We start from the raw sequence: 27,035 nt of genomic DNA, 5'->3' as shown, positions 1-27,035 counted from the left end.
AAATATATACACTTTGAAATGTCAGTGCAAGATCTTGATCATTCTAGCAAAACATAAAATACCTTACCAAGATCTTGATAATCTAACGTTTCTTAAGAATACCTTGGTAAGACCTTGACAAGATCTCATCAAGACGTGTCAAGTAAAATTCTTGCTATCTTGCCAAGATCTTTGCAAAGCCAAAATTCTTGGCTTTTCATACATATCTTGATGTTTTTGGTGCCATGTAACTTGCCAGGATCTTGACATGATTAACTATGTTTTTGTACGTTTTCTTATCAAGGCTGTCAATTTCTTGTTTTCTTCATGTTATATCATGTTATATTAATGTTGGAACACAAGTTAAACCGCTCAATTTTATCATCAGCCCAAACGTGGATTTAGACTGCCAAGTGTAAAAAGTGACATGATCTTAGTTCTGAATCAGTAATGAAATAAGACTTGGATTTAGACTCGCCCAGTACTGAAATTGACTTGGCGTTGGGTCCGGGCAGTAAAACATGAATTCCAAGTTGAAACTTTTAAATTTTTTGTTCAGCCTGACTTCTTTGTTTAGCCCACTGTCTGTTGACGCATTGTGGCCCAGGCCACAGATGGAGTGAGTTATAAGTGATAATATTAGTCATAATTATAATAGTGATCAATCATACACCACCACACAATCCAAAGAGTGTTATAACCTTGAGCATTAGTTATAACTATTAACGGATCTTTTCTGCCCCCCCCCCCCCCCCCTCCTCCCCCCTCCCCTCACCAACAACCCACAGTTGCAAAATTTGGGAGTTGTAATTTTTTTTATTACATGAGCAACAATCCTTCGGCAACATTGGGAAAAATCATTCAATCGCGGAGAACCGCGTTCGGGTTTGAGATGTAAGTCAGAATTTTGAAGTGACTGTGGCAGGTTTCACGTAACCTTGTTTGGAAAAACATACATAACGAATTTTAAAAATAGGCCACGTGGCTCTACTTCAAGTCACTGATAACTTCTGGCGTTGAACGAGAAAAGCTTTGCGCTTCGAGATGTTAAGCCAGAATTATTCAGCAGAGTCACGTAACCTTGCTTAAAACACTCACGTGCACATTTTAAACTGCCGAAAGTCTGCAGTGCCAGAGGTTAAAATGCCAGAAGTTGCTACTTAGCCAGAAGTTCGCGCGAGTTTCCTGCTGTAAGCATGGTTTCGTGACTCTGCATAAGTCACTTCGAAATTCTGACCTAATATACGCCAGAATTTCTCAGTGACTTCAAGCAGAGTCACGTAAACATTACTTAAAACACGCAACTTGGAAGTTTGAAACTGCAGAAAATTTATGAAAGTTGTATACAGGAACTTCTGGCATTCTAATTTCTGGCTCTGCAGACTTTCGGCATTTCAAAAATTATTCGTACGTGTTTTGAATTTGTATATTAGAAAAGATGCACAGTATATAGAAAATTCTGGCATTCTAAAATTTGGCGCTGCAGAGATGTGGCAATTTAAAACTTGCAGGTAACTGTTTCATAGAGGGTTCGGCTAGAGAGGTTCATGATTAACCTCAGTGGTTGCGGGAGGTTAGAATTGGAAAAGATCCGTCTCTGATATTCCAGACCTATTTCATCAATTCCCATTTAGTTGCTGAGCTAGTACATTCGTGTGACTATTTTTATACCCATCATCGCCAAATCAACATTCCATTCTCCTACATAGAGTGTCAACTGATTGATTGAATGCCATCGATTGAAAGAATGATCATTTTTGAGATTCAGTCCCGCGTTGTGACAACCAGTGACATACATTAGAGATCTACCCCATAACTTGTGATAAATTATTATTCCGACCGAACGGAACTGGAGGAGGAACTACATGCTACATGAGCTTTTTTTCGTTTTACTGTTCAAAATATTTTGAGGAGAGAACAAATGTGACATAATTAACTCTTAAAAATGTAATATGAACATATGACGTAATTAATGACTTTTTGACGGTCTCAAGAAAAACGCAGTCTCAAAATTTTTAATTTTTTTCACCTTTTTAAAAAATTTGGACCGGGTTCAAGTTGAGAGTCTAATGCCGCCTTTACGAACCCAATGCCCCTTCCCTCTGGCACTTCTGTGATCTTTCCCATTTACGAGAGTTCCCATTGTTTCCCATTTCTGGGATATTTCCACGCAAAATGGACCTTTCCCATCTGAGCGCCTTCCTTACAACCCTAGAGCTAAACTGAATGCACATTATTTGCACCCCAAAGCACACGTACTGTACAAACATATAACGTACTCATGGTGAGGGGGGGGGGGGCTCCGCTACACATGTTTCGAAATAGAACTTGCTCTTTCAATAGAGCTCTTGCTTATACATAACAAATTCAGAATTCCAGGCGCTTGAGCTTTGCTGGATCATTTTGTATCTTGTCAGTCCTTGGTCTTTTACAGACACTTCCTTTAGGGACACTGTTATTTGCCAGCATCTTGGCCTCGAAAAAAATTTGATTGTCTGCCTTGGGTCTATAAAATTGATTTTTCTGATGATTTTTGAAATGCATTAAAGGAAAATAAATGTAGTTGGAAATTTTGCTCCCAAAAAAGAAAATTTGACGTGCAATCAAAATTGTATGAAAAAAAATTATTTGCTGTTGCGTATGAATAAATTTATGCGTCCTAAAAAGTAACAAAGTTTTCAATTCGCAAGCTTTGATGACACTTTATACAGATCATTGGTACGCCTTGAAGTTGAGTTTTTAAATTCTGCGCAGTAAAAATAGCAATCTGTTTTTATGGATTTTGATTGAAGTACGCATTTTAATTTTTGACAGAATTTGGTATATTTTTCACCGTTCACCAAAGGTTAAATGTTCTAAAAAGAATACTTTTCCTCATCAACAGGACATGAAAAAAAAAATTGTAATTAAGAAAACAACAACGAAAATTCGAAGCCAAAAAAATCATAAGCGGTTCTTTGAAAATTTTATCTATGATCCAGTGGTAGTCTTCTCATAGCCCATGCGAACAATTAAATTTGTGATAATGAGATAAGATTTCAAAAAAAACCAAAATTATTTAAAAAAATTGGAAACTTTTTTTGAATTTGTAAAAAAAACTTGTTTTTTCAGAAAACCAATAGTTAGCAGATAAAACCTCTCACCAGAATTATTTTAAGTGCAGTAAAAAGGAAGAGATCCTGTATTCATTACTCAGACTGCCTTACAGTCCATGAAAATAAGCCTAATAGAGGTTAGTGTTCGAAAAAAAATTCAAAATTTTTAAAAGTCCTAACAGACACTGAATTCAATAGCTCATTACGGAGGTTAAAAAGTACGCAAAGTTAAGCTGCAAAAGGAAGAAAAGGTTGTTTTCCATTTTTTTAGTTATCAATAGGACATCAGAAAAAGTTTGGTGATAAAGAAAACAACTACAAAAAGCAGGCAAAAATCGCAACTTCATTAGAAAAATGCAGGAATGTGTCAAAGCCATTTAAACCATAATCTTTTCTCTCTGAAAGTTTAATCCGTGATCCATTGAACGTTGTCTTTAAGCCACTGAGAACTATCAATATTAGGATAATATGATAAAATTTTGAAGAGAACCAAAATAGCGTAAAAAATATCCAAAAATTGAAAACAATTATGAAACCTCATGTCATCGAAGACATGATACTAATAGTTAGAAGTTAAAGCTGCTAACCAGTTTTATTTTAGTTGCAGCAGACAAAATAGAGGTCTTGTCGTTATTGAGTCCGACTTACAGTTCACAAAAAAGTTTAAGATTAGTTAATGTCCAAAAAAAGTTCTAAAAGTTTACTACGTTATGTCTCGTTTGGAAGATAAGGTTGTTTGTCATCAATATGTTATCAATGAGACATCAAAATAAATTCGATGATTATGAAAACAACGACAAATACAGGCAAAAATGAAAAAATTTCAACAGAAATGCTATAAAAACGAGTCGAAGCCATTTAAAATACAACTTTTTCTCTGAAACCTTTATCTGTGATACATTGGAGATCTTTTTGAAGCCATTGGGAACTATAGATATTAGGATAATGAGATAAGGTCGAAAATGAACCAAAAGATCCAATTTTTTTCGAAATTCTAAAAAACTCGTGTTATGTGTTATCGAATTCATAAAATCATTAGTAAGCGGATAAAATCGTTTACCAGAATAATTTTGGTTGCAGTTGAAAGGAAGGGTTTCCTGTCATAACTGCGAAAATTATTTTTTAATTACTTTTCAAAGTCTTAACAGCCATTAAATGTCCAATCAAAGTACTATATAGGTTATTTGAAAGGTTATATTACCTAATGGTTATTTGTTAAACGGATTGCACTTTTCGTTAGCAAGTCAATGCTATAGAATTCCCAAAACTTAGTAAAATCTCAAGAATAGTGGAAGACAAAAAAACTTGAGCGATTCCTTGAAAACAAATTTTTTGTTCATTGGGTATCATTTGACTGTAATTGAATTTGTAGTTAACGAAACCTCGTTATGAAAAGTGACTAGCCTCTAAGTGATTTAGGAAACATTAATAAATAGAAAAAGATTCCGAAAAAAACAGCTCTCAAATTGAATTCGAGTTTTTTTATTGTAAATTTCTTCCTTATTGGTTTTTTATCGGCATTTGGTAACATTGTTTTGCAGCGTGAAATTTAATTTTCAAATACAGTTTTCTAGAAAAGCCTCATTTTGAACAAAAATTACGCTAAAAGTGAATAAAATCTTGCAAATATCACGTGTTCACACAAAATTTTACACCTCGATAAGGTCATCGAAAAGAAACGAAATTAAACAAAAATCTTTTTAATTTCGAATTCTATACTAGACAGGCTTTTTAAAAATACCACTAAAATTTCTCTACGATGAATATATCGATCGGCCAAAATTGTCTGAACAAAAAAAACCATTATATTTCCAACCCCAAAAGTGGGGTCGGAACAAAAAAAAGTGTCTAGATTAATTTCAATTCTGAGTTTTCCTTACTCGGAGTTTTCTTTGTTGAGTTAAAATGGGATCCACAGATGCAATGAAAACTTTGTGTTATCAGAATTTGTTCCAACAAAAATGACATTTGTGTCAACAATGTTGACATTTGTGTCAACAAAGTGTCATCAGAAATTGATCAGAACTATCAAGAATTGGACGAAGGTATTTGCGTGCTATTTTAAGAAAAATACTTCGATAGAGAACATCTTTGACCCAATTATATAATATTATATATCCATGTTTATATATATATATATATATATATATATATATATATATATTGTGTCTGCTATTTTTAAATACCCATTTTTTCCTTTTTTCCAATATATTTGTGTTTTGAGAAATAAGATTAGGTTAGTTTCTCGCGTATTTGCTATTTGATGCGTAAACTATCCACTAAACAAGCTATAAAAATTTCCTAGCTCTTGAAAATTTTCTGATTATGCCATGTGAAATCAGTCAAGCTACCTGTTTTCTCACGTGTACATATGCATTTCAACAAAGCACGGAAGCTCGAAAGTTCAACCCCGCTGATCTACGTTTTTGGCTTGATCTCATTGTCCACCAAATGAAGAAATAAAAAAATTTCAAAGAGATAAATAGTCAAATTAGAGGGCCAATGAGACGTGCCATAAAAAAGACTACAAGATAGATTGAAAAATCAAATAAAAAAAAACACTAAAAAACAAAGTCAGGATAGCGTCAAATAAAACCTAAACTAAACAATTTAGTTTTTTTCACTAGAAAACAATGGAACCAGTTCATAAAAATAAGTCGACAAAAGAACAATAAAAGTATAAATAAAAAAGTAATTTCAAATAATGGAACCCTTTAAATATTAACTAGAGTTTTTAGATCGTTTTCAGTTCAGTCCAATCATTCCCGCATATGAAGACATTGAGACCAGCAATTATCCATTTTGTAAGTTGATCAAAAACTCTTCAATGTTTAGAGCTAAAACCAACAACATTATCGTTAACAAATTCAACATAATTTTTTTCTAGCAAAGTTGGTGCAAAAATTGCGTCGAAATATCGCAAATATGAACAAAAACAACAGGAGTCAGTCCAATGTTTACAAATTTTTGAACTTCGATAACTCCTTTGAAAAAACGAAACTAAAAAAAAATCTTTTTTTAATTGGTTGTTGTACGCTGAAGAGATTTCTAATGATGCCACTCACAAACATCTACAACGAATATATTGATGGGCAAAAATTGACTGATCAAAAAACCCATTTGAGAATATTTTTTCTCCTCCGCCAAAGTGGGTCGGAACAAGAAATCATCCTGAGCTAAATAGTTCAATCATAAAACTAGCAGCTATGCAAAGTAATTGTGTCCACTTTGACCAAAAAATTACAATTATAGTCCAGTCAGATCTTGCATTTTGTTCCACTCAGAGTTCAAGCATTCTGTTGCATTCAAGTGCCGTTGGTAAGGGTTTCACTAATTCCGCTGATTTTTTGCATTTCTCAGCGTATTGGAAGATCTCGACTGGAATGGTTTAGACGGGGGCAGACGGGGGCTCTGATAGCTGATTTGAGTCCCTTTAGCGCTATTTCTTCATGAACATTGCTTTTTTATGTTTCATAATGTGAATACAGAATTTTTTCTTTGTTTTCGGTTTTAATCTGAGAAAAAAGTTGATTCAGAGTATTCACAGAATATTTATTGAGATTGCCCCGATCAAACCCAGAATTGGGTTTTGTACTGTACACTGTTTTCAGGGAGCCTTTTTACTACGATTTTTGTCTGAACAGTGCAAAAAGTGACATGGTCACAATCTGTTCATAGTAAAAACACAGACTGAGAAGTACTATGATTCAGCGCTGATTTACAATATTACTATGATCCGGGTTGTTGTTGTATTTGCTGTTAGAAATGATAGGTTGTTACAACAACTTTGAGTCGTGTTTAACAATGAATCATCTGTAAAAAGTTAAAATTTCTTGAAATTTACCAAGTTAAATTTGTTCCTATTTGTGTTTTCACACTGTCCCTCCATAATATTTTAGCTCGCTCTCACATTTTTTTTCATACTGAAAATTTTCATTTTTTACAAATATGTGAGTTATACCCTGTTTGATTATCATTATTTCATACGCAGTTTGTGTAGCATTGAGCCGCGTTTCTTCGATATATAGCATTGGTATAAAATGATAACTGTAGCAGTTTATCCCGGCTCTGGTAATTTTGAAAATGATCGCAGATACATAAAAATGTGCAATATTAAGATACATATAAATATGCTCATACACTTATTTGTTCACGTTTGTTGGCACGGGCAAAAGGAAGCGCGCATTAGCTTTTCTGCTGACGAAAAGAACAAATAGTACATTTCACACGTGGAAAAGAAACAGATATCTTAATTGAGATTTGATCAAATCATCGACAATCCCATGGCGTGATTATCAGTATGCCATTGTTTACATGCTACTCATTTTGGTATTAAGATCATCATAAAGTGTGGTGCATATATGACATACATTTTGAGCACTTTTAGCCCATCATTCTATTTGTGACCATGTTTTGTTTGTGTTTATTTGTTTTGACGTTGTTTATGTAGATGGGACAGAGATCAACAACTACATTTGGATCTTGCCTGATATCAGTTTCACAGATGACCCTCAAGTGATGGAGAAACTACCTCTAGGCTCCATCTCTTTCTACTCTGATCTGGAAGACGAACCATCCGAGGCATGTTCAAACTCAGTCATTCGGAGAACATTCTCATTTTTTTCTAAAGTTTCAGTCACTAAAGTTCAGTTTTTAAGACCAAAAGCAAAAGAGGTTGCGCTTTTAAGAAAAGAAATAATACCACGAAACCGTTCCATGACAAAGGCTAACGTCATGGTTGAGGTGATTGATGATGACCTAGAGCTGTCAGGAGTTTCCTCTCTCGGCGCGTGGTCAAGCGTCTCAGGTGTTTGCCACCCACAGTAGTTCGCGCATGCCAAATTTGGGCTACTGTCTATGGTATAAAACAAAAAGGCTGATATGCTTTTCACAAAGAGTAAAGACAAGGACGTAAAAATTATCTGTTTTATATCATATCGTCATTGTTCACTTGGCTGAGCCATTCCGGCTCGGTTAGAAATTTAAAAGAGCTGCACTAGTATGTCCTTTTGCTTAACATCAGGACCGTCTTACGGGGGACAAGTACCAACGCCAGTCCTGTCAAAGTTGATAAAGTGAGATCAAATATAAAAATTCCAAAAAACTTTTTTTTTTCAAAATTGTTGAAAAAACCTCACCCAGTAGTTTATTTGACCCGAATTGAACATTTTGGCATCAAAATCAACTTGTTCATTTTTTTCGGAGGAATGGGTCAAAAATTCGTCGAAATTTTCAAAAGCTTTTATTTTTCGCGTTTTTTATAACGCGCATGCATTGTAAACTACTTGGATGAACGACTGGATTTGACAGCAGTGGAAGCTTTTGGAAGGGCATTATAAAAAATTGAAAATTTACAAAAATTTACGTGCAGGGATGACTTTTCTCAAAAAATTGCATTTTTGCCCCCAGCCTTCAAGATCTTTTCTCGCAAGCGTATTTGGAAGGAGTTAGTTAAGTGACTTTTCATTTTAGAGCCGCATGCAAAGTTTCATATAGTTTGAAAACTTCATTGTAAGAAACCTTGGAACCTTTATAATTTAATTTTGCATATGATTGCCAGAGGAACTTTTAAATTTTGTGTTGCTATTAGGTAACATTAATAGAAAATCTGTTCTCGTGTGTTCATTGCGATAACAAATCATTAATCACTGAATTAACAAAGTTATATGTCAATTTTGTTTTATGATAATGTCAATTTTCGACCGACAGGTACATATAGTTTCTTTAATTGTTCAAATAAATTTCTGAGAGGGAGCTGAACAAATGATTGCTGGTGCAGTTGCTTTATATTTACGAACCGATATTTTTTGACTGATTTACATACTTCTATTGTTTTAAGTCAGTTGTGATGAAAAATCACAGCAAACACAGAACAAGGCAATTATTATCTTTGAACGTGTAGGTTGTGGGTCATTTGACAGAGATGATAATGCTGGCAGCTGAGAAAGCCAGGGCCAATTTGGAAAAGATGAACAATGGAAGTGAGCCAATCAGTTCAGAGATCAACTCCCTCACCTGTCTCAGAGATCAGGACATCAAGGCACACGCTCATCAGGGAAAAGAGTTACTAAAGTGAGATTACTATCATCTTTCTTTCGAGAAGAATGAAAATATTCCCTGTCAAGCTGGGACGGTTGTCTGCTAAGAGATTCAAAAGCTTTTAATATCTTTCATTATGATGTCAAATCACTTTGCAAGAGTATTGCAACAGTAGCTAACCAACCGTTTTTTGGAAGAATATTAACAGATAGTCTATTATAGCTAATATATAGTTTATTGTATATATAAGCTAATATATAAGCTCCAATTATAGTTAAACATAATAACTGCTGAAGTAAATTTTAGCGCCGTTTCTGGGGTAGAATAATTTTTTGATCATGATAGAGTCAGGACTCCTTCGTGCATCAATTTACTAAATGTTTATGTTCAAAAAATTTCGGTAAAAAATTTCTTAGAAAGAATTTTATGGTGTATGTTATATGCTTCGTTGCAGACTTCTGAAGGGGAGTAGTTTCATCACCAACAGAGGCACGAAGTTCCACTTTGACAGAGATGGATTCAATGGCAATGGACTGTACAGGATTGTCAATCTGGTCAGGGATCCAAACGTCTTCTCCAGAGACACCGAATACAGACTATGGAACCCAATAGGTTGGCAATGACATCCACAGTTATTTTGAGTCGTACAGATTTATACGACGGAAAACCCAGGAAAAGACTAAAGTCAAGGTGGGGGGGGGGGGGGAGGGGGGAGGGGGACTTATTTACATGGTTGACGCTACAAGTAACTTCGACCTACTAATTTAGGGAGTATATTGATCTCAGACCTTATGGGAGACATTTTGAGACCCAATGATGGAATCGATTTTAGAGTAAACATTACCTTTGATTGTCAAGTCTGCCTATTTTGTATTTTCTGATTCAACTCAAATTTTTAGTGGAAAAGATCTCAAAAAACGCCGGCCAGTCTTTCACAGCTATACCGAATAGAAGCTTGAAATTGGCGACAATTAATTTAAAGCTACAGAAAAACCAGAAAATAACTAAAACAAAATGTTGCGAAAAAGCACGTAGGGATTTGACAAGCCAACAATTGGGTTTTGCGCTGAACTTTTTGAAAAATAAGCGCATTTCAGCGCATTTAATAATAATAATAAATTGTTTCCAGAGTATTGATTAGAAAAAAAAGAAACTTGCTCTTTTACATTTAGTAGTTAATATCGAAATTCATTTATCCATTTAATACTCCAGGAGAACACTTTTACATAATTTCTTACATAATTTTCGGAAAATTTCTCGACCCGGGAAGGCATGACAAATCTTCATTTTTTTCAGGAACGTACCAGCCAGAAGAAGGTGGTCTGAAACTGAATACGATAATCTGGCCAGGTGGATCACCATTATTGCCAGACGCAGTGCGGATAGCAGACACTGAGAAAATCAGACTGGTGCTGAAACTGAGTCTACCTTTTGTAATGCAGACTGCACAGTACAACGAGGAGAGTGAACAAGCCGGAATCAAGGTAGGAACAAGTTGGGACCCAGGGCCAGATTGAAATACTGACTCGTTAGTCTGGCTTAAAGTCTGACTATCGGTTGATCATGAGCTTCTGGTTGAGTCTGTTGCTTGACAAGGTTCATTTATAAAGATATACTTTTGAATGCCGAGAAGACCAAAATAAAAAGAAGACTCGGAATAGTTGATGATAACAAAAATCATGAAAGAAAAAATTCTCTAAAATGCGTTTTATTTCACTGGTCACGCTTCAGTATCTGATTATATATATTGTGGTTTCCTTGGCGATTGTGAAGCGTAAGGTTACAGTTCTACCCACGTTTTTATGCTAGCATTTTGTACATGATCGATCAGAAGTATTCTGGTGAGTTCAAGATATGTGTCTTTTGTAGTGTACGGATGTTGGGATCCAGTGTCTGAACATTTCGACATTCACAGTGGATGCCAATAAGATACAGGAGTACTTGGATGGGAAGAGACCTCAGGAGGTTGATGTACTCTGTTGTTACGGGTTCACTGTCGAGGTACTCAAGTCACTCGCTAACGACCTCAACTTCAAGTACCAGGTACGCATCACAACCCCCACCCAGTCCTCCACACACACACACACACACACACACACACACACACACATACACACACACACACACACACACACACACACACACACACATACACACACACACACACACACACACGCACACACACACACATACACACACACACACACACACACACACGCACACACACACACACACACACACACACACACACACACACACACACACATATATATATATATATATATAAATATATATCCACTAACGCGAGCTTATTTCAGCCTTGATTTGAATATTTTTGAAATTTTTACTGAATTCTAAAACTTATCAAGTTCCAACATTCCTGTGAACAAGACAATGAATGATAACTTCTATTTCTCTTAATCCCAGTCAAAACCAACTTTGCGTAGCTTTGTGAAGAATTGTTCGGAGTGGCTCAAATAACTAACTATCACCAGGTATATTTATGGTTATCATTTTGTCTGTAGGCGTTTCTGACCCCTGAGGCAACGATAGGGTCTATCACGTCGAATGGGAAGTGGAGAGGCATGATTGGGGATGTGTTGAGGGGGGCAGCCGACATGGCAGCCGGGGCTACATCCATCACACCACAGAGGTACACAACATCACCACACTCTAGAATACATGAAACAGAAACACATAAAATTCAGAAAACTAACTCAGGTTAACATGGAAGTTGGTAATATTCAATATTGCTGAATCGGTCCCTTATTCTCTGATTGAACGTCTGTTCATAACTTCTCATCAATTTATGAGTTTATCAACAAGAGAGAGTTGCATTTTTTTTGTTTCATATATGTTTCCTTAACTACGGTTTGGATCTCTGTTTTTATCACATTACACCCCCCCCCCGCCCATGTAACGTTTGCTGACCGAGCGACGCGCACGTGATATTTTCAGTTCACTGTGCGTACAAAACAGCAGCTTCACTCTTATAAATATACCAAAAGGAGGATATAACTTTGTACAGTGTGAGCGTGGGGGGAGGGGGGGGGGGAGACGCAGACTCAAAAACACAACAGATCCCTGAATATTTTGTACGTCTTTCTTCTTTTCTCTCCTCTTTTGTCTTTTGTGTTTGTTAAATGGAGTGTTGCGTCGTAGGGCGGAAGCAATCCAGTTCAGTGTGCCGTACTACTCGAGTGCATTCGGGACCCTGTCAGCCAGGAAGCCCCCTCGGCCAGCCACCAGTGCCTTCATGGACCCCTTCTCCCCTGCCATGTGGATACTCATATTCATATTCGTACACGTCACTGCCATATTTATGGCATTCTTTGAGGTAAACTAGTCTCACATTAATTCTTGCCTAATTTTCTTTATAAATTGCGAAAAACTATCCATCATTGGAATTGTAGTCAATATTTTTTGGTTTTATGACTGATTGAACTCAATCTGACAAAATTTAAGAGAATGAAACGTCGAATAGAGTAACATAGCTGGTCGGAAACGTTTCAATACTCGTAACCTATCAAGGATATTTGAAATAAAATTATGAGAATCAGCATTTTCCCCCAAAGTCATATCTCGAATATCTCAAAACCTAACTCATTGTGATCATTTTTTTTTGTTTGAGTAGATCGGGAAGGCATACCTCTAGCAGGAAAGAATGAGTGTCACCGTTTTCGATTAAAAGTAAAAAAAATCACATTTTATTTCTGCTCTCCTAATTTTCAATGACAAGTTTAAACGAATTAGGAGTCAAGCTTATGAAAACTTACAATAGTATTCCCACATTAAATTATATCAGATTACTCAATAGACACTTATAAGACAACACTCGAAAGTAAAATATTTCATCCTCGTTTGAAGCACCATTAAGAGAAATTTCCTGTTTATCTCAGGTCGTTGATTTCTCCGAATGATAAAGTGACGTACCATTTGAAAGTTCCAACATTAAAAAAAGCCAATGGACGGAAATCTGCCAGTTATACAATTCCATGTTAATTGAATCGCTTGCTGTTTTTTTAATTTAAACTAACATTTCCTGATCTAGACAATTGGACTAAAGTTTTTATTTTGATTACTAACACGCTCTTGAGATTAGAAATAATATGTGAAACTAAACAAAACCTTAAAAAAATAAAATACTCCGATGGTTTTGTTTTCGTGTTTTGCCTTTCTTTTTTCTGTTTGATTAGTAATTTTTCATTCATTTTATTTTGTGTCTGAATATCTGACCAAAAACTTAATAACGAACTCATAGGCATAAGCTTGTTAAAATTGTTGACTTGTCCTACAAAGTTGAACTTTAACAATAGCTTAGATTCTAATGTATCTTTATTAGGAAAAGCTGGTGATATTCAAGGTCACATGGTCATTTTTTTTAAAAAAAATTGTTCTACTAACAGTACCATTTCCCTAACTAAACTAAACCCACTTACCTACACCCCCAGCTTTCGACCACCCCAAACAGCTAACGCCATTACCTGATCCCCAAGCCCACTTATGCGCACACATAACTTCCTACCCCTTCGAATAAACACCTCTGGCCCCGCATCTCCCTCCCCAGCTTCCCACATCCTTGAACGAAAAACTTGGTGTGCATTTTTCAAGACACTTTTTAGTTTTATTTAGCAATCAAATTCTAGGTTGCATGTTGTTTCTTTTTTTTCGGTAAGTTTGGTTCGAGTAGCGTCAAATAAATATTCAAATAGCACGACTCAACGAGTTGTTTCCATTTGTCTAATATCTGTGGGATCTTTTCTGTTTGTTCTCCCCCCTCCCCCACCACATTTTGCATCCCCCAGTTGCAAAACAGGTGCCACTACATAGTAAATCATTATGTAAAAATATAGCACTTGCGTCTGGGGGTGCGAATAATGTGCACCCACAAAGCTGGGGGACATAAACGGAAAAGATCCCATCTGCGTTTTTATCCCAAACTTTTGCTTAAGGTTTTTGCTCTTAAGTATAGAACACTTTTGATTGTACTTTACAAGTGATGTTTTCATTCTTGACTTCTCGGTTTTGCATTATCTAAAATGCCGTTTTTCAGAAATTAAGTCTGTTGCTAAATCAAATGCTATTATAAGAAGGAAAAGTACAATGGACAAATAGCTTAGTTGTTAATGCCCCACTCTAGTGAGCAGGAAGCTCTCCTTAGTCGCAATTTTCAGCCCCCGCCCAAAAATTAAGGCTAAGGCTCCGCTTTGAATTAAATTGCCCCTTCTGTCGTTTGAGAGGAATTTGTCGGACTTTAGTCGGTTTATGTTTATGTTTGTTTGTAGAATTGGATATGAGAATATAATGTATCTACAGCGCGTCTGACTCTCGTTTTTCATGTATTTTTTTAAATTAAGCAATGAGTTTTTAAATTTTTGATTGTTTGGTTACTAAAGTTGTAGTAGACAATAATGTAATCAGGTCACTAAACCAACTGACAAAAGATCATCTCATGATGCTGCGTCTCGAACCGATGTTCAAGCGGGTGTCCATTTTTTGAACTTGTCGACAGCCACTATCTGGTAATAGCAATTACAGATTGCCCCCTCTCATTGGGTAGCAAATAAGTTTCTCTCTACCCCCCCCCCCCCCATTTGTGTGAGATTTTTCTCAGGATATAAAAAAATATAATAAGGCTGGCACTATTTTAAGCATTCTTTTTGTAAGAAGACAGTTTTTTTGTTGTCTGGTAATGCGGATAAATGTACCTTTTTAGAGTGTAATTTTGTAATTTCATTTCTAGTGGCTATCTCCATACGGCCTACATCCGAATGGTCGCAACCGTCGCTCAGTGTTCTCTTTCCCATCTGGACTCCTTCACACCTGGTCTCTGCTATTCTCACACACCTACGCATCCAAACCCCCAAAGAGTGTAGCCAGCAGAATCATTGTGAATGCGTGGGGTATGTTTGCTGTCGTGTTCATTGCTGGTTATACTGCTAATCTGGCATCATTCATGGCCGGAAGGATGCTGGATCCTAATATCGACATTTCAAAGGTAAGTTCTTTCAGATGGAAGAAAGAGCAATCAAAGGTAAATTGTGCTCAAGATAAAAACGGATCTGCTATGTTTCGCCAACACACCCCCCCCCCCCTCCACCCCCTAGTGTTTGGTGTTTTTATGCCCTCATTACAATTTATGTGTAGTTACATAGCACGTTACTATGTGAAAAAATAGCACTTGTGCCTGGTGGTGGTGGCGGTGGGGGGGGGGGGGGGGGGGGGGCGTAAAAGTAATGCCCATTAAGCTGGGGGGGGGGGGTATTATAACTATAAAGACTATAACTTGGCTTGTATTGATTTCAGTTGCGCTACCCGGACAGTGACATGAAGTTTGCGACTATCAATGGCACCAGCACAGAGTACTATCTTCAGCTCTACTTCCCTCACAGGTTCAAAGAGTTCAAGAAGAACAACGTCAAGTCTCTCGCAGAAGGCGTCGCCAAACTCAAGTTAGTATAACCAAATATCCTTCAAATAGGTATTCAACTTCATTTTTATCATAAAAGTTAATTTCGAAAAGTAGTTATTAGATTCCTGTTTTAAACAATTTTATTTTGATAGTTTTACAAAACTGTTATTTCTAAATAGCCGAAAAATAATAAAAATAACTTTGACGCTTGCTTCTAAAATTCTTATTGACCTAATCCTAATCTTTGTTTCACAGAAATAAATTTGTAAAACTCAAACAAACTTAAATACAATTTTTCATGTTTTTCTTCTACCCGAAGACCATCTTTATCCATAATTGCTGAAATAAATCTGTTTTTGTAAACAAGAGTAATTTTTGTGACAAGAAAGTTTACCCTAGTGATGAAAAAATTTAAAATATTGCAAGAATCTTGCATGATTCTTGCAAGATTTTGAATCCGGGCTAAAAATTTTTTCATTGAATTCGGTTTTGTAATTTGTTTAATAAACAATAATTTGCTTCAAATGTTTCCTGAAACATTTGTACCCCGATTTTTTTTTGCCTTGATTGATATCTTGTAAGATTTATGCAAGATTTGAATCCGCTCATCACTAGGGTATACTTGTGTAGGAAATACGAGATAGGTGCACTGATGTTTGATGCACCTCAAGTGGAGTACGAGGCTGCCACAGATCCAGACTGCACTCTCATTGCAGCCGGGAGCAACTTCTGGTCAGACACCTACGGACTCATGTTTCCCAAGCACTCAAACCTCGTCAATCAAGTTAGTCACCACAAAAGACACACTACCTTCGGACAGAAATGAACCAGGATTTATGAAAATTGAACAGTCGAAAGATTATTAACATACACTTTTAAATCAGGCCCAAACGAATGATTAGTTAGTTTTCACGATGTGTTCCAGAAAATGATGCGCATGAAAATGATGCGTCTCTGAGCTCGTGTTCTTGAATTACAGAATATACTTTTTGTGGACCAAAATTTCCATTGATTTGGATATTTCACTTTTGTCCCCCTCCCTCCCGCCTGTTTTTATAACCTCTTGACCTGAATGCAAACCTCTCTAACTTCGAGCTGGCTGCTACCAAACGCAACCCCTCGCCAGTCATTTGATTTTTTGTCTTCTACCGAGACTTTTGTTGACTGTGGCAAGATGAATTTAAAATCAGAGTTTGAATGAAATGGGTTGCAACTTGGTGCACAAAATACCTCGTTGGATCGAATCCTTAATTGACGCTCACTGTTCTTCCATAACATGTATTCCTGGGATATACATATTCCCAGGCTCAGGTGTGCGCTCGCAATCGTCCTGATCAGACAATTTCGAGCGCACGCCTGTCCATTTCTCGAACGCACGAACGCACTTGAGTCTGATCATAACCAATTGTTGTTCGTTGGTTGTTTAGATCAATGAGCGTTTGGTGAATTATGAGGCGACGGGGATGATCACGACTTGGGAGAAGAAGTGGCTCACGACTCCATCTGGGGAGTGTTACTCACCCATGATGAGCAGGTGAGACTCAAATTGAAGAGGAAATTTCCTAGATTTGTCTCAGCGGAACTTGGAATTTTCTCCGATATGTATCATGTTCTTTCATATTTAATTATACATTTTTTTACCATTCTTAGGAAATTCATATTGCATCACGGCTTGGAGTAGCCCAGTTTGTGCTGTATAAAACGCATCACAATTAGCGCCTCTGACAGCTCTTGAATCATACCATTGTCCCGACTTTCTTGTGCTCAAATCGATTGCCAGACCCTGTAATTAATAGCCGCACTCATTTTCTCAGCCGGCTATTGTAGCGCTCCTATTACAATCCAAGAATTGGATTGTATTGGTGCTCTGTCTTTTTTACAATCCAAGAATTGGATTGTATTGGTGCTCTGTCTTTTTTTTAATTTTTGTAAGATGTTTTCACGCCTGTTTTCATGACTTTGAGCTTTCAAAACGGGATAAACAGTTAGGGCTCAGCGGGCATCAAGTTTCATTAGAGCCCCGCGTTTAGTAGTCACTCAAGTACTCAGCGTGGTGAAGCTACTGGGAAGGCCGTAATTCAAGGTTAAAAGGTCATTTTTGGGAGTTTTTGAGCCTAAAATAATGAAAAATTTAGCACTTTTTCGTAATTTTTAGGATTTTTTGGAAGTTTTTATGTTAGTTTTGGGTTTATTAAAGATAGAGGTCTTTTGCAAGACGTAGTTGCTTTTTACGGCCACTTTAAGCGCTATATCTATTGCTACTCCAAACATAAACACGGTAATTTATACTAATTTTTTCAATTTGTTTGAAAATGTTTGTCCTTTTTCAGTTGTTTCAGACTTTGATGTCAAAAAAGTTCCTCTGGGGTTTAATAATAGGTAATTGCATTGTTTCTAGTGGTAATGAAGTGGTTTTAAACATTTTAACTTCATGAATTTTACCAAAATTTTTAAATCAATTTTGGTTTTTTTTCAGATTGTGACATTTATTGTCATTATTCAAGTTTTCCAGCCCCAGGGGGCAAGAAGCCTCATCTAGGGTTTGCTAACAGTTAACTGAAAATGTTTTTGGCCAAGGAATGGTATTCAACATTTCAATATCTTTTACCAATTTTTTGATAAAGTTGCAATTTTTGTCTTTAAATTTTTGAAATTTTTATTCAGTGGCCAGGGAACCGGCTATAGGGTTGGCTAGTATGTTACTACATAGTTTCTAAGGGCAATAAAATATTTTCCAATTTTTTAATTTTGCAATTGTAGTGAATTTTTTAAATAAAGCTTGCAATTTAAAATTTTTGATTGTTTTCATTTTTTCGAATTTTGTTTGTCATTCTCTGAGTTTAACTATCTTTCCTGGCCAACGAAACTTTTTAAATGTTGTAGAAGGTATACAAAACAGAACTCCAGAATAAAAAAAAGATGTTTGACCTTTTTAATAGCCCTATTTTGTAATTTTCTTAAAATTTTCTCTTCTCAGTTTCTTGATGCATTTGTCATATTTGTTCAGTTTATATACTTTCAGAGGCAGATTCATCTCTTTCAAGGTTTTTGCGTGAGTTATTGACTATTTTGAAATGAGTCATATATGGCCTTCAAGTTAAAAGCTTCAATGGTTTTTGCAATGATCGTTTTTAGGTTAGTTTGTTTGATTCTTTTAATTTCTCAACTTTTGAGATTTTGTCTTGTTGGCTGGGATTGTTCAATTGATCTGCTGGTCAGGTTCAGTAGGTCTGATTTTTATTCAATTACTTGGTTTGTATTTCAGGACTTGTCCTGCTATGTTTTTTATTTTTGTAAGATGTTTTCACACCTGTTTTCATGACTTTGAGCTTTCAAAACGGGATAAACAGGTAAAGCTCAGCGGGCATCAAGTTTCATTAGAGGCCCGCGTTTAGTAGTCCCTCAAGTACTCAGAGTGGTGAAGCTACTCGGAAGGCCGTAATTCAAGGTTAAAAGGTCATTTTTGGGAGTTTTTGAGCCTAAAATAATGAATTTTTTAAAGCAATTTTTCGATTTTTTGGATTTTTTTAATAGCCGCCCTCATCTTCTCAGCCGGCTATTATTGCGCTCGTATTTTTTTTTACTTCGTCAAACTTTTTTTGCTTTACCATTTTTTTGCCGCTTTTTCGACATTTTGCGTGAAATCTTTTTGACTTCTCTAGGCTAGTTTCTCTCTTCTCTCATTCTGCTTAAAGTCAATTTGAACATCAGTTGCTCAGCAAAGCAATTCAAAATGAACAGAGTCGGTATAAAAAATTGAAGTCAGAATTAGGAACGGGATAAACCCATAAAGCCCAATTTTAGATGCCCGCTATTTGAACGTCGTTCCTATAAGTCTTAGTTACCACCTCTAATGATTATTGGTGTTGATAGTCGCCCCTGTAGCCTCTCTCTAAGAAACAGAAGTTTGTTCAACTACGAAATGCCATCAAAATAAATCGGACTTAAAAAATATTTTTGTACAATTTTTTTTTTCAATATATTCTATTCGTTCAATCCCAATCATGCTTATTGGAATCAACGGCGGCTATTTTCCGGCAATCTGCCGGGTATGTTTTTTTCATTTTTGTATCATTTTTTTTTATCGTTTTTTGGATTTTTTTTGTTAGAACAGTCTGAAATTGAGTTTTAAAAAAGTTGATAAAGGTCCTTTGCAATTCGTAATTGCTTTTTACGGCCACTTTAAGCGCTATATCTATGGCTAATCAAAACATAAACACCGTAATTTATACTAATTTTTTCAAATTGTTTGAAAAATTTTGACATTTTTTGAGTTGTTTCAGACTTTATGTCAAAAGAGCTCCTGTGGGGTTAAATAATAGGTTATGGCATTGTTTTTAGTGGTAATGAAGTGGTTTTAAACATTTGATTTTAATAATTTTACCAATTTTTTTAAAATCAAAATTGTTTTTTTTTCAAGTTTTCTGACATTTATTGTCATTATTCAATTTTCCCAGGGTCAAGATGCCTCTAGGGTTTGCCAACAGTAAACTGAAAATTTTTTTTGGCCATGGAATGGTATTCAACATTTTAATATCTTTTACAAATTTTTGATAAAGTTGCAATCTTTTCTTCAAATTTTTGAGATTTTTATTCAGTGGCCAAGGAACCTCCTATAGGGTTTGCTAATATGTTACTACATAGTTTCTAGGAGCAATAAAATAGTTTCCAATTTCTTAATTTTGCAATTGTAGGGAACTTTTTAATTAGAGCTTGCAATTTAAAATTTTCGATTGTTTTCAAATTTTTCGATTTTTTTGTCATTCTCTGAGTGTAACTATCTTTATTGGCAAACGAAACTTTTTAATTGTTGTAGATGGTTTACAAAACAAAACTATAGAGTCAAAAAATGTTTTGATCTTTTTTATAGCCCTATTTTTTGAAATTTTCTTTTTAAATTTTCTCTTCTCAGTTTCTTGATGCATTTGTCATAATTGTCCAGTTTATCTATTTTTAGTGGCAGCTTCATCTCTTTCAAGGTTTTTGCGTGAGTTAATGAGTATTTTGAAATTAGTCATATATGTCCTTCAAGTTAAAAGCTTCAAGGGTTTTAGCAATGATCGTTTTTTTGGTTAGTTTGTTTGATTCTTTTAGTTTCTCAACTTTTGAGATTTTGTCTTGTTGCCTGGGATTGTTCGATTGATCTGCTGGTCAGGTTCATTAGGTCTGTCTTTCATTCAATTACTCTGATTTTATTCAGGACGTGTCCTGCTATGTTTTTTTTACTTCGTCGAATAAAAAAATGTTTTGCTTTACCTCATTTTGTCGCTTTTTCAACATTTTGCGTGAAATCTTTTTGACTTTTCTAGGCTAGTTTCTCTCTTCTCTCATTCTGCTAAAAGTGATTTTGAACATCAGTTCCTCAGCAAAGCAATTCAAATTGAACAGAGTCAGAATAAATAATTGAAGTCAGAATTGAAAACGGGATAAACCCATAAAGCCCAATTTTAGATGCCCGCTATTTGAACATCCTTCCTATAAGTCTTAGTTACCATCTCTAATGCTTATTGGTATTGATAGTGACCCTGTAGCCTCTCTCTAAGAAATAGACGTATGCTCAAACACGAAATAATATAATCCTTCGAAATAAATCGCACTTAAAAAATGTTTTTGTACAAAAATCTTTTTTTTTCAATACCTTCTATTCTTTCAATCCCAATCATGCTTATTGGAATCAACAGCGGCTATTTTCCGGCAATCTGTCGGGTATGTTTTAATTGCTGCAAAGGAACCAAGTTTTTTCATACTTTCTCTGGAATGCAAGACTTATGCCGAACATCTTAAACAATTGCCAATGTTTAGTTGCTCTCACGCGAAGTATGAGGCACTAATATTAGTCCTGTGGTTTTTATGCAATTTTTTGCTTGACCGATTTTTTGTCGGACCCATTTGACTTTTTGTCCTCAAAAATGGGATAAACAATTCGCACCCGAAGGGGATTAAGTGCCCGTAGAGCCTACCGGTTGGCTGGTTTTCAAGTATTCGATTCACCGAAAATGTTCATGATGCGAAGGGCAATTTTTAAAAGTTTGACCCCCCAATCACTATTAAAGCAACTTCAGATGTTTCTTTCGGATTATTTCTATGTGCTGGTGGGCATTTTTTACATTTTAAAGAATTTTACAATCTAAAGAATTTGAATTGTATTGGGGCGCTGTTTTTTCCTGCGCATACATTTTCTTGATTTTTGAAGTCAAATTGGTGTCGTGATTTTCTGGTCACGCTGAAACAGGAAGTAGAGCGAAAAGCGAGTGGTCTTACGGCGTGCATTTTTTCAATCTAATCTCAAAGTTGAACGAGAAATTGGTGTTTGAAAACAAGCTTTGCTTTCTTACTGGTGTTTTTTTTGTTCATATGCGCAATTTTCACTTTGAGTTGCTGATATTTAGTTTTTTGTTGACTTTTTCTAAAAAGTTTTCTTAATCCAGTGATAGTCCATTCTAGGTCTAGATATTTGTCTAGTCAATGAAAATTCTTTGACTTGTAGGTCACTACCTGCTATGCTTTTTTAAGATCCGTTCACACATTTTAATGATTGTTGAAGTTAAATTGAAGCGATGGTTTTGGTCACACCGAAACAGGAAATTGAGCAAAAAACAGCCAGTGGTTCTGAGGCGTAGTTTCTTCCTTTCAAATTCAAAAAATGCGAAAATTGTGTTTGAACAAATATTTGCTTTATCGTTTGTGATTTTTTATTCACAAAAGGCAATTTGACTGGAGTTTTTACTGTTTTTCGCTAGAATATTTTTTAATGGTTTTCCAATCCATTCATTGACCATTCTACGTTTAGTTTTTGTTTACTCAATGATACTTTTGAATTATTTCAGGACTTATCCCATTTTGTTTTTTTTTTTGTTTCTGCCCTATTCATTCTCTCTATCCTTTGAGTCTCATTAATTAAAACTATGAAAAAATATCTGGTTTAAAAATCGTTTAACTATTTTTGATTTTTAGTTGCCGATTTCTGAAAAAAAAGAAGTGTAGGATCTCACTTTCGGTTCCGATTAAGCCTGATTTTCTTTTTACTCTCAAATTTTCTTCACCCTCTGTATGTTTTTCGTTTGCGACCTGAAAAATTAACTTTAATAATGTAACTAAAGATAAGACTGGAATGATATCACCGGTGATTAAGCAGACAGATTACCCAATAGGAGATTTATGTCTTCATTGTTTTCGATGTCTTTCACAAAACGGAAAAATGCTCAAGATGGATTCGAAAACAAAGGATTTTTTGATTTTTTAATCGTCGCATAGTAGAATACCCAACAACTGTTAGATTTCAATGACGTGAATGAATGCCCAATAAAGTAACAGTTTCAGACAAAAAGATTGAAAAAAATATGGCTTTAATTTTTCGGAATCGAATTCAAAAAGAAGCGAAATTGTTTTATCCATACAGTTCACTTCTCTTAACGCTTCTCAGAGCTGAATTTTCCGATTCGCTATGCTACTATGACCTGTGGTACTACATAAACATAGCTGGCAGATTGCCAGAAAATAGCCGCAATAGATTCGTAGATCGGCAGTCTAAAAAAACAGTAAAAAAGACAGACCAAAAAAATCGTCTTTTCATTGAAGGCTGATCTCTTATAATTTGATTAAAAATCTGTATAAGTTATTGCTGCCTCTATTAGCTGATCTCAAATAACCTTCATTTAGAGTGATACACACCCATTTGACCTTATCTCTTTGAATTAAAGTAAACAAAAGTCAATTTCAAAGTGAGGAAGTCATTTTTGAGAGTGAGGTAAGTCAAGTGTGACCAAAAATTTAACCACGCGCATGAACAAAAAAAACTCGCTCCACTAAGAGCGAAAAAAGACGTCACACATGCAGTTCAGTTGAAATTGCATGAACGAATGAACAAAAAATGGCTGTGACGTCATATGGTCTTAACAAAAATCATGACGACGAAATAAAAAACCATAGCAGGACAAGTCCTGACGTACAATTCAAAGAATTTTCATTGACTAAACAGAAAACTAGACCTAGAACGGACTATGAATGGTTTGGAAAAACCATTTAGAAAAAAATCCGATCCAAAAAATCGAAAAAACAGTAAAAATCAAAGTGAAATTGCCGCATGTGAACAAAAAACCACTACCGATAAAGCGAATTTTTGTTCAAACACCGTATTCTCACTCTACTTAAAAATTAGAGCGAAAAAATTTCACGCCGCAAAGCCACTCGCTTTTTCGCTCCATTTCCTGTTTCGGCGTGACCAAAATCACTACTCCAATTTGACTTCAAAAATCATGAAAATGTGTGAACAGACCTTAAAAAAAAGACAGCGCCCCAATACAATTCAAATTCTTTGAATTGTAAAAAACCAAGAGAAGGCCAATAATAGCCTCAGCTATCGCTGTGCGGCTATTAATAACGTTCCATGACTCAATAGGTATCGGCTGTCATTTGACCATGCACATGGAGTGTTCATCATGATCCTGGTTGGGAGCGTGTTTGCCCTGATGGTGCTGGGGGTGGAGTGGCTAGTGTACAAACTAGTGGTGCCCTGTCTCAAACAGCACGAGTACTCTGGCAAATGGAAATACATCCTCTTCTTCAGCCAGGTAAAAATATCACAGGATCCAAGTTGCATCTGTAAATAACTCGCGGGTGTTTTGGTACCACCGAAAAAAAAACTCAGCTAGAAAACAAGTCCCTCATAGCCGTTGCGGCACTCATTATTTATGAACGACAAACCAAACGTATTTAAGCGCTGAACTAGAAAATTGAATCACAAAAATGTGAGAATTGAATTGCCAAACCAAGAAAGAACGTGGAAGTCATAATTCCAGTAGTGGTCTGACCCCCCCCCCCCCCGTGTGGGATGGAGGGGGGTTGATGAGCATTTAGATTTTCCAATGAGAAATTATGTGTTTTTTGTATTAGCATGGATAGCATAAATAGCATAATACGTTGTTAATAATTTTAAGTTTAGGTAATGGCAACAAAATGAATTATTTTAAAATTTAGGTAATGAATGCTCTCGACTTTATTTACTGATATTTTTTAATAGGGAGAATTAAATTACCCGCTTGATAAAAAAAAGTAACCTTGGTTCTACCAAAGCGTGGTTTAAACAAAAAATTATCAATTGACGAAAAGAAGTTAATGTTTGAGTATTTCATTGAATCATTCAGGTATCCAATCACGGCAGCTCTTTTGATATTCGCTTAATTACAACACCCAATTCGCTATTTATCGACTCATTGCTCGCAATCGTATAATAAAAGCTATCCCCTCCTATTGAGTGACAATATTTGACAATTTAAACCAAACGTACGCGGTCTACCCGCTCATTGGGTGAGACAAAACAGTGGCCTAAACAGGACAATTAATTGTGTTATTTTAGAGACTGAACGCCTCTCTGAAAACAGCCCCCAAACTGCCCAAGAAGAAACACTCCATCATAGGCCTAGTAGACGCAGTCCACTCCTCAGTCAGACGCAATTCCCCCAGCAACTCCTCCAAACTGGGACTCCTCAGACCAGGTGCATCCGGTGGATCCTTCAGGGGGGCTAAAAAGATACCCAATCACGTTGGGGTCGGTGGAGTGGGTTCGCCCGCGAAGCCTAACGTTACAGTGAACCCAAGCTTTACAGAATATCACCAGATGGCTATGCGTCCCAATAACCTGTCCTCACCTCCAGGTGCCAGCAAGTGGGGTATGGGGTCACTGAGCAGGGAGGCTAACTTAGATAACCTAATAGGTAAATAGCTCGCTTTCATTTTAATTCTGAGGTCTGGCCTAAGTGGCATATGTCAATTAATGATCTGGATGGTTGCATGATTTAGTAATTGTTTTTTTTCTCCAATGTTAACAAATTTATTATTTTCATGTACCTGTGTGACTAAAAAAATGCTGTTCTTTCATTGATAATAATCTATGTAGCCTATAATAGAAGGGACTAGCCACACTGTAATGAATATATACTTTTATGGGGGGGGAGTATCAAAATATCAGCTATAGACAGTCATTTTTTTACATGTGGAAGGAAAAAGTTCCCAAATTTCAACATCAAAACTGATTCATATCAGAACTATTAATTTGGGTTGGTTTCTCAGGTGAGGTGCACTTTACGGTGAACCAGGGCGACCCACAGGCATCACCTCTGGTCCAGGTGAAGGAGGGAGGGGGGCCACAACACCCCCATCACAACAATAATAAACAAAGAGGAGTTACAGCCACTCTCTCCCAATCATCACTATTCGATAGCAGCTCCAGCTTAGCCAATCACCCCACCCCAGCTGGCAGACCACACCTGCCCCAGTCTCACAGTAACCCCAATGCCCTTCTACAGAAGCAATACAGCATGCCTCACGCAGCATTTCCAAACAACGACCAGAGCAAAGGGGAACAGCCAAGTGTCAAGGTTACTGTTTAACTTTTCCATTAAAGTGATTCGAATGTGAGGTAAATTTAATGAGGTGGCGACAATCGAGCTGGGATTCAACTTTGTCTTTTTTAAAGGCCGAGGGATGGGGTGAAGAACATTGCTACTGTTTTTGTATGTTTCCCCGAGTTTCTCATCCCTGGTCGAATTCCGACTGTTATCCTGTAAGATCTTGCAAGATTCTTGCAAAGGGAGGCTGTCTTGTAAGATGTTGCCAAAGACTCTTGCAATAGACTTTCAGGATGACCAGATCTTACCGGAGAACTATCCCTTTTACTCGAGAAAAATTTGTAGTGTAGTCGTATGCTTTTCGTATTCTAAAAAAACGAAAAATCTAAGCTATAAGTACCATTACTAGAGTAATCAAAATGTTTCATAGTTCCATTCAAAATTTTGTTTCAGTTTCCCATCATTGTGCGCAGTCCTGTGCCCGGGGGAACCCCAGTTTCGGGCGAATTCAAAACTGGAATCGAGATTGTGGAAACTCACGTTCCCAACGGTTTCATCTCAGCCGGAAGTAGTCGCAACATGTCGCCACTACAAATAGATCTCCCGATAACTGTCAACTTCCCCGGATCCGAGCAGCGGACTCCTTCTAGGGGACCCTTGCCTCTTGTAGCGACGTCAGGTGTTCCTCAAATATTAGGTTCCGGGGTTGCGGGTGGATCCTCCCGACCTCAGTCGAGGTCTAGCGGGATGACAGTTGGAGCTCCTCTTGTGCCAGGAAAGAAAGTTAGTTTGCAGCATGATTTCCAACCCGCTCATATCCAGGGACGGCGACCGCCCATCGACACCGAATCCAGATCATGTTCAACAGATATCTAGTTTAGTTAAGACTAGTTTAATAACTAGCAGTTACTTAATTGTTTATAAATCCATACCTTTGTTACATACAATGCCCTTGTTGTTCTCGAATAAAACTTTCTCAGATAAGCTATTTTGATTAGCTCTGCGATTGTATGCCAATACTTTATCTATCCACTACTCGATATTCCATTCTCTATTTATGTCCAATTAATGTTGAGTTAAGTTTAATTTCAAATTTTCTATTTTAAATGCGTTTGTTAAATTACATCAAAATTGTTCGTTACCAATTTATATTCGTTTCGCAAA

At 36.3% G+C, this 27,035-nt stretch overlaps 1 protein-coding gene across 1 annotated transcript; it reads left to right on the top strand.

Moving 5' to 3' along the window:
• Positions 1–338: 338 nt before the first annotated feature.
• LOC142342430 (glutamate receptor ionotropic, NMDA 3A-like) lies at positions 339–27,035 on the top strand. Its single transcript, XM_075393751.1, has 16 exons — positions 339–598; positions 7,525–7,655; positions 8,977–9,146; positions 9,568–9,725; positions 10,410–10,597; positions 10,983–11,156; positions 11,639–11,766; positions 12,276–12,450; positions 14,857–15,111; positions 15,420–15,565; positions 16,156–16,309; positions 16,953–17,059; positions 23,924–24,095; positions 24,881–25,238; positions 25,594–25,901; positions 26,325–27,035. The coding sequence occupies exons 2-16, from the start codon at positions 7,593–7,595 to the stop codon at positions 26,745–26,747; spliced, it is 2,979 nt and encodes a 992-aa protein (XP_075249866.1). The 5' UTR covers positions 339–598; positions 7,525–7,592; the 3' UTR covers positions 26,748–27,035.

This window comes from Convolutriloba macropyga, chromosome 7 (assembly GCF_964194025.1).
Source record: "Convolutriloba macropyga chromosome 7, txConMacr16.3, whole genome shotgun sequence".
Taxonomy (NCBI): domain Eukaryota; kingdom Metazoa; phylum Xenacoelomorpha; order Acoela; family Convolutidae; genus Convolutriloba; species Convolutriloba macropyga.
Note: the sequence above shows the minus strand (reverse complement) of the source record. Positions and strands in the feature narration are given on the sequence as shown.

Coding starts and splice junctions, on each gene's coding strand:
- LOC142342430 (XM_075393751.1), top strand. CDS start 7,593: ATGGAGAAACTACCTCTAGGCTCCATCTCTTTCTACTCTGATCTGGAA. Junction 10,598..10,982: donor GTGAACAAGCCGGAATCAAG/GTAGGAACAAGT, acceptor TGTCTTTTGTAG/TGTACGGATGTTGGGATCCA. Junction 11,157..11,638: donor ACCTCAACTTCAAGTACCAG/GTACGCATCACA, acceptor TTTTGTCTGTAG/GCGTTTCTGACCCCTGAGGC.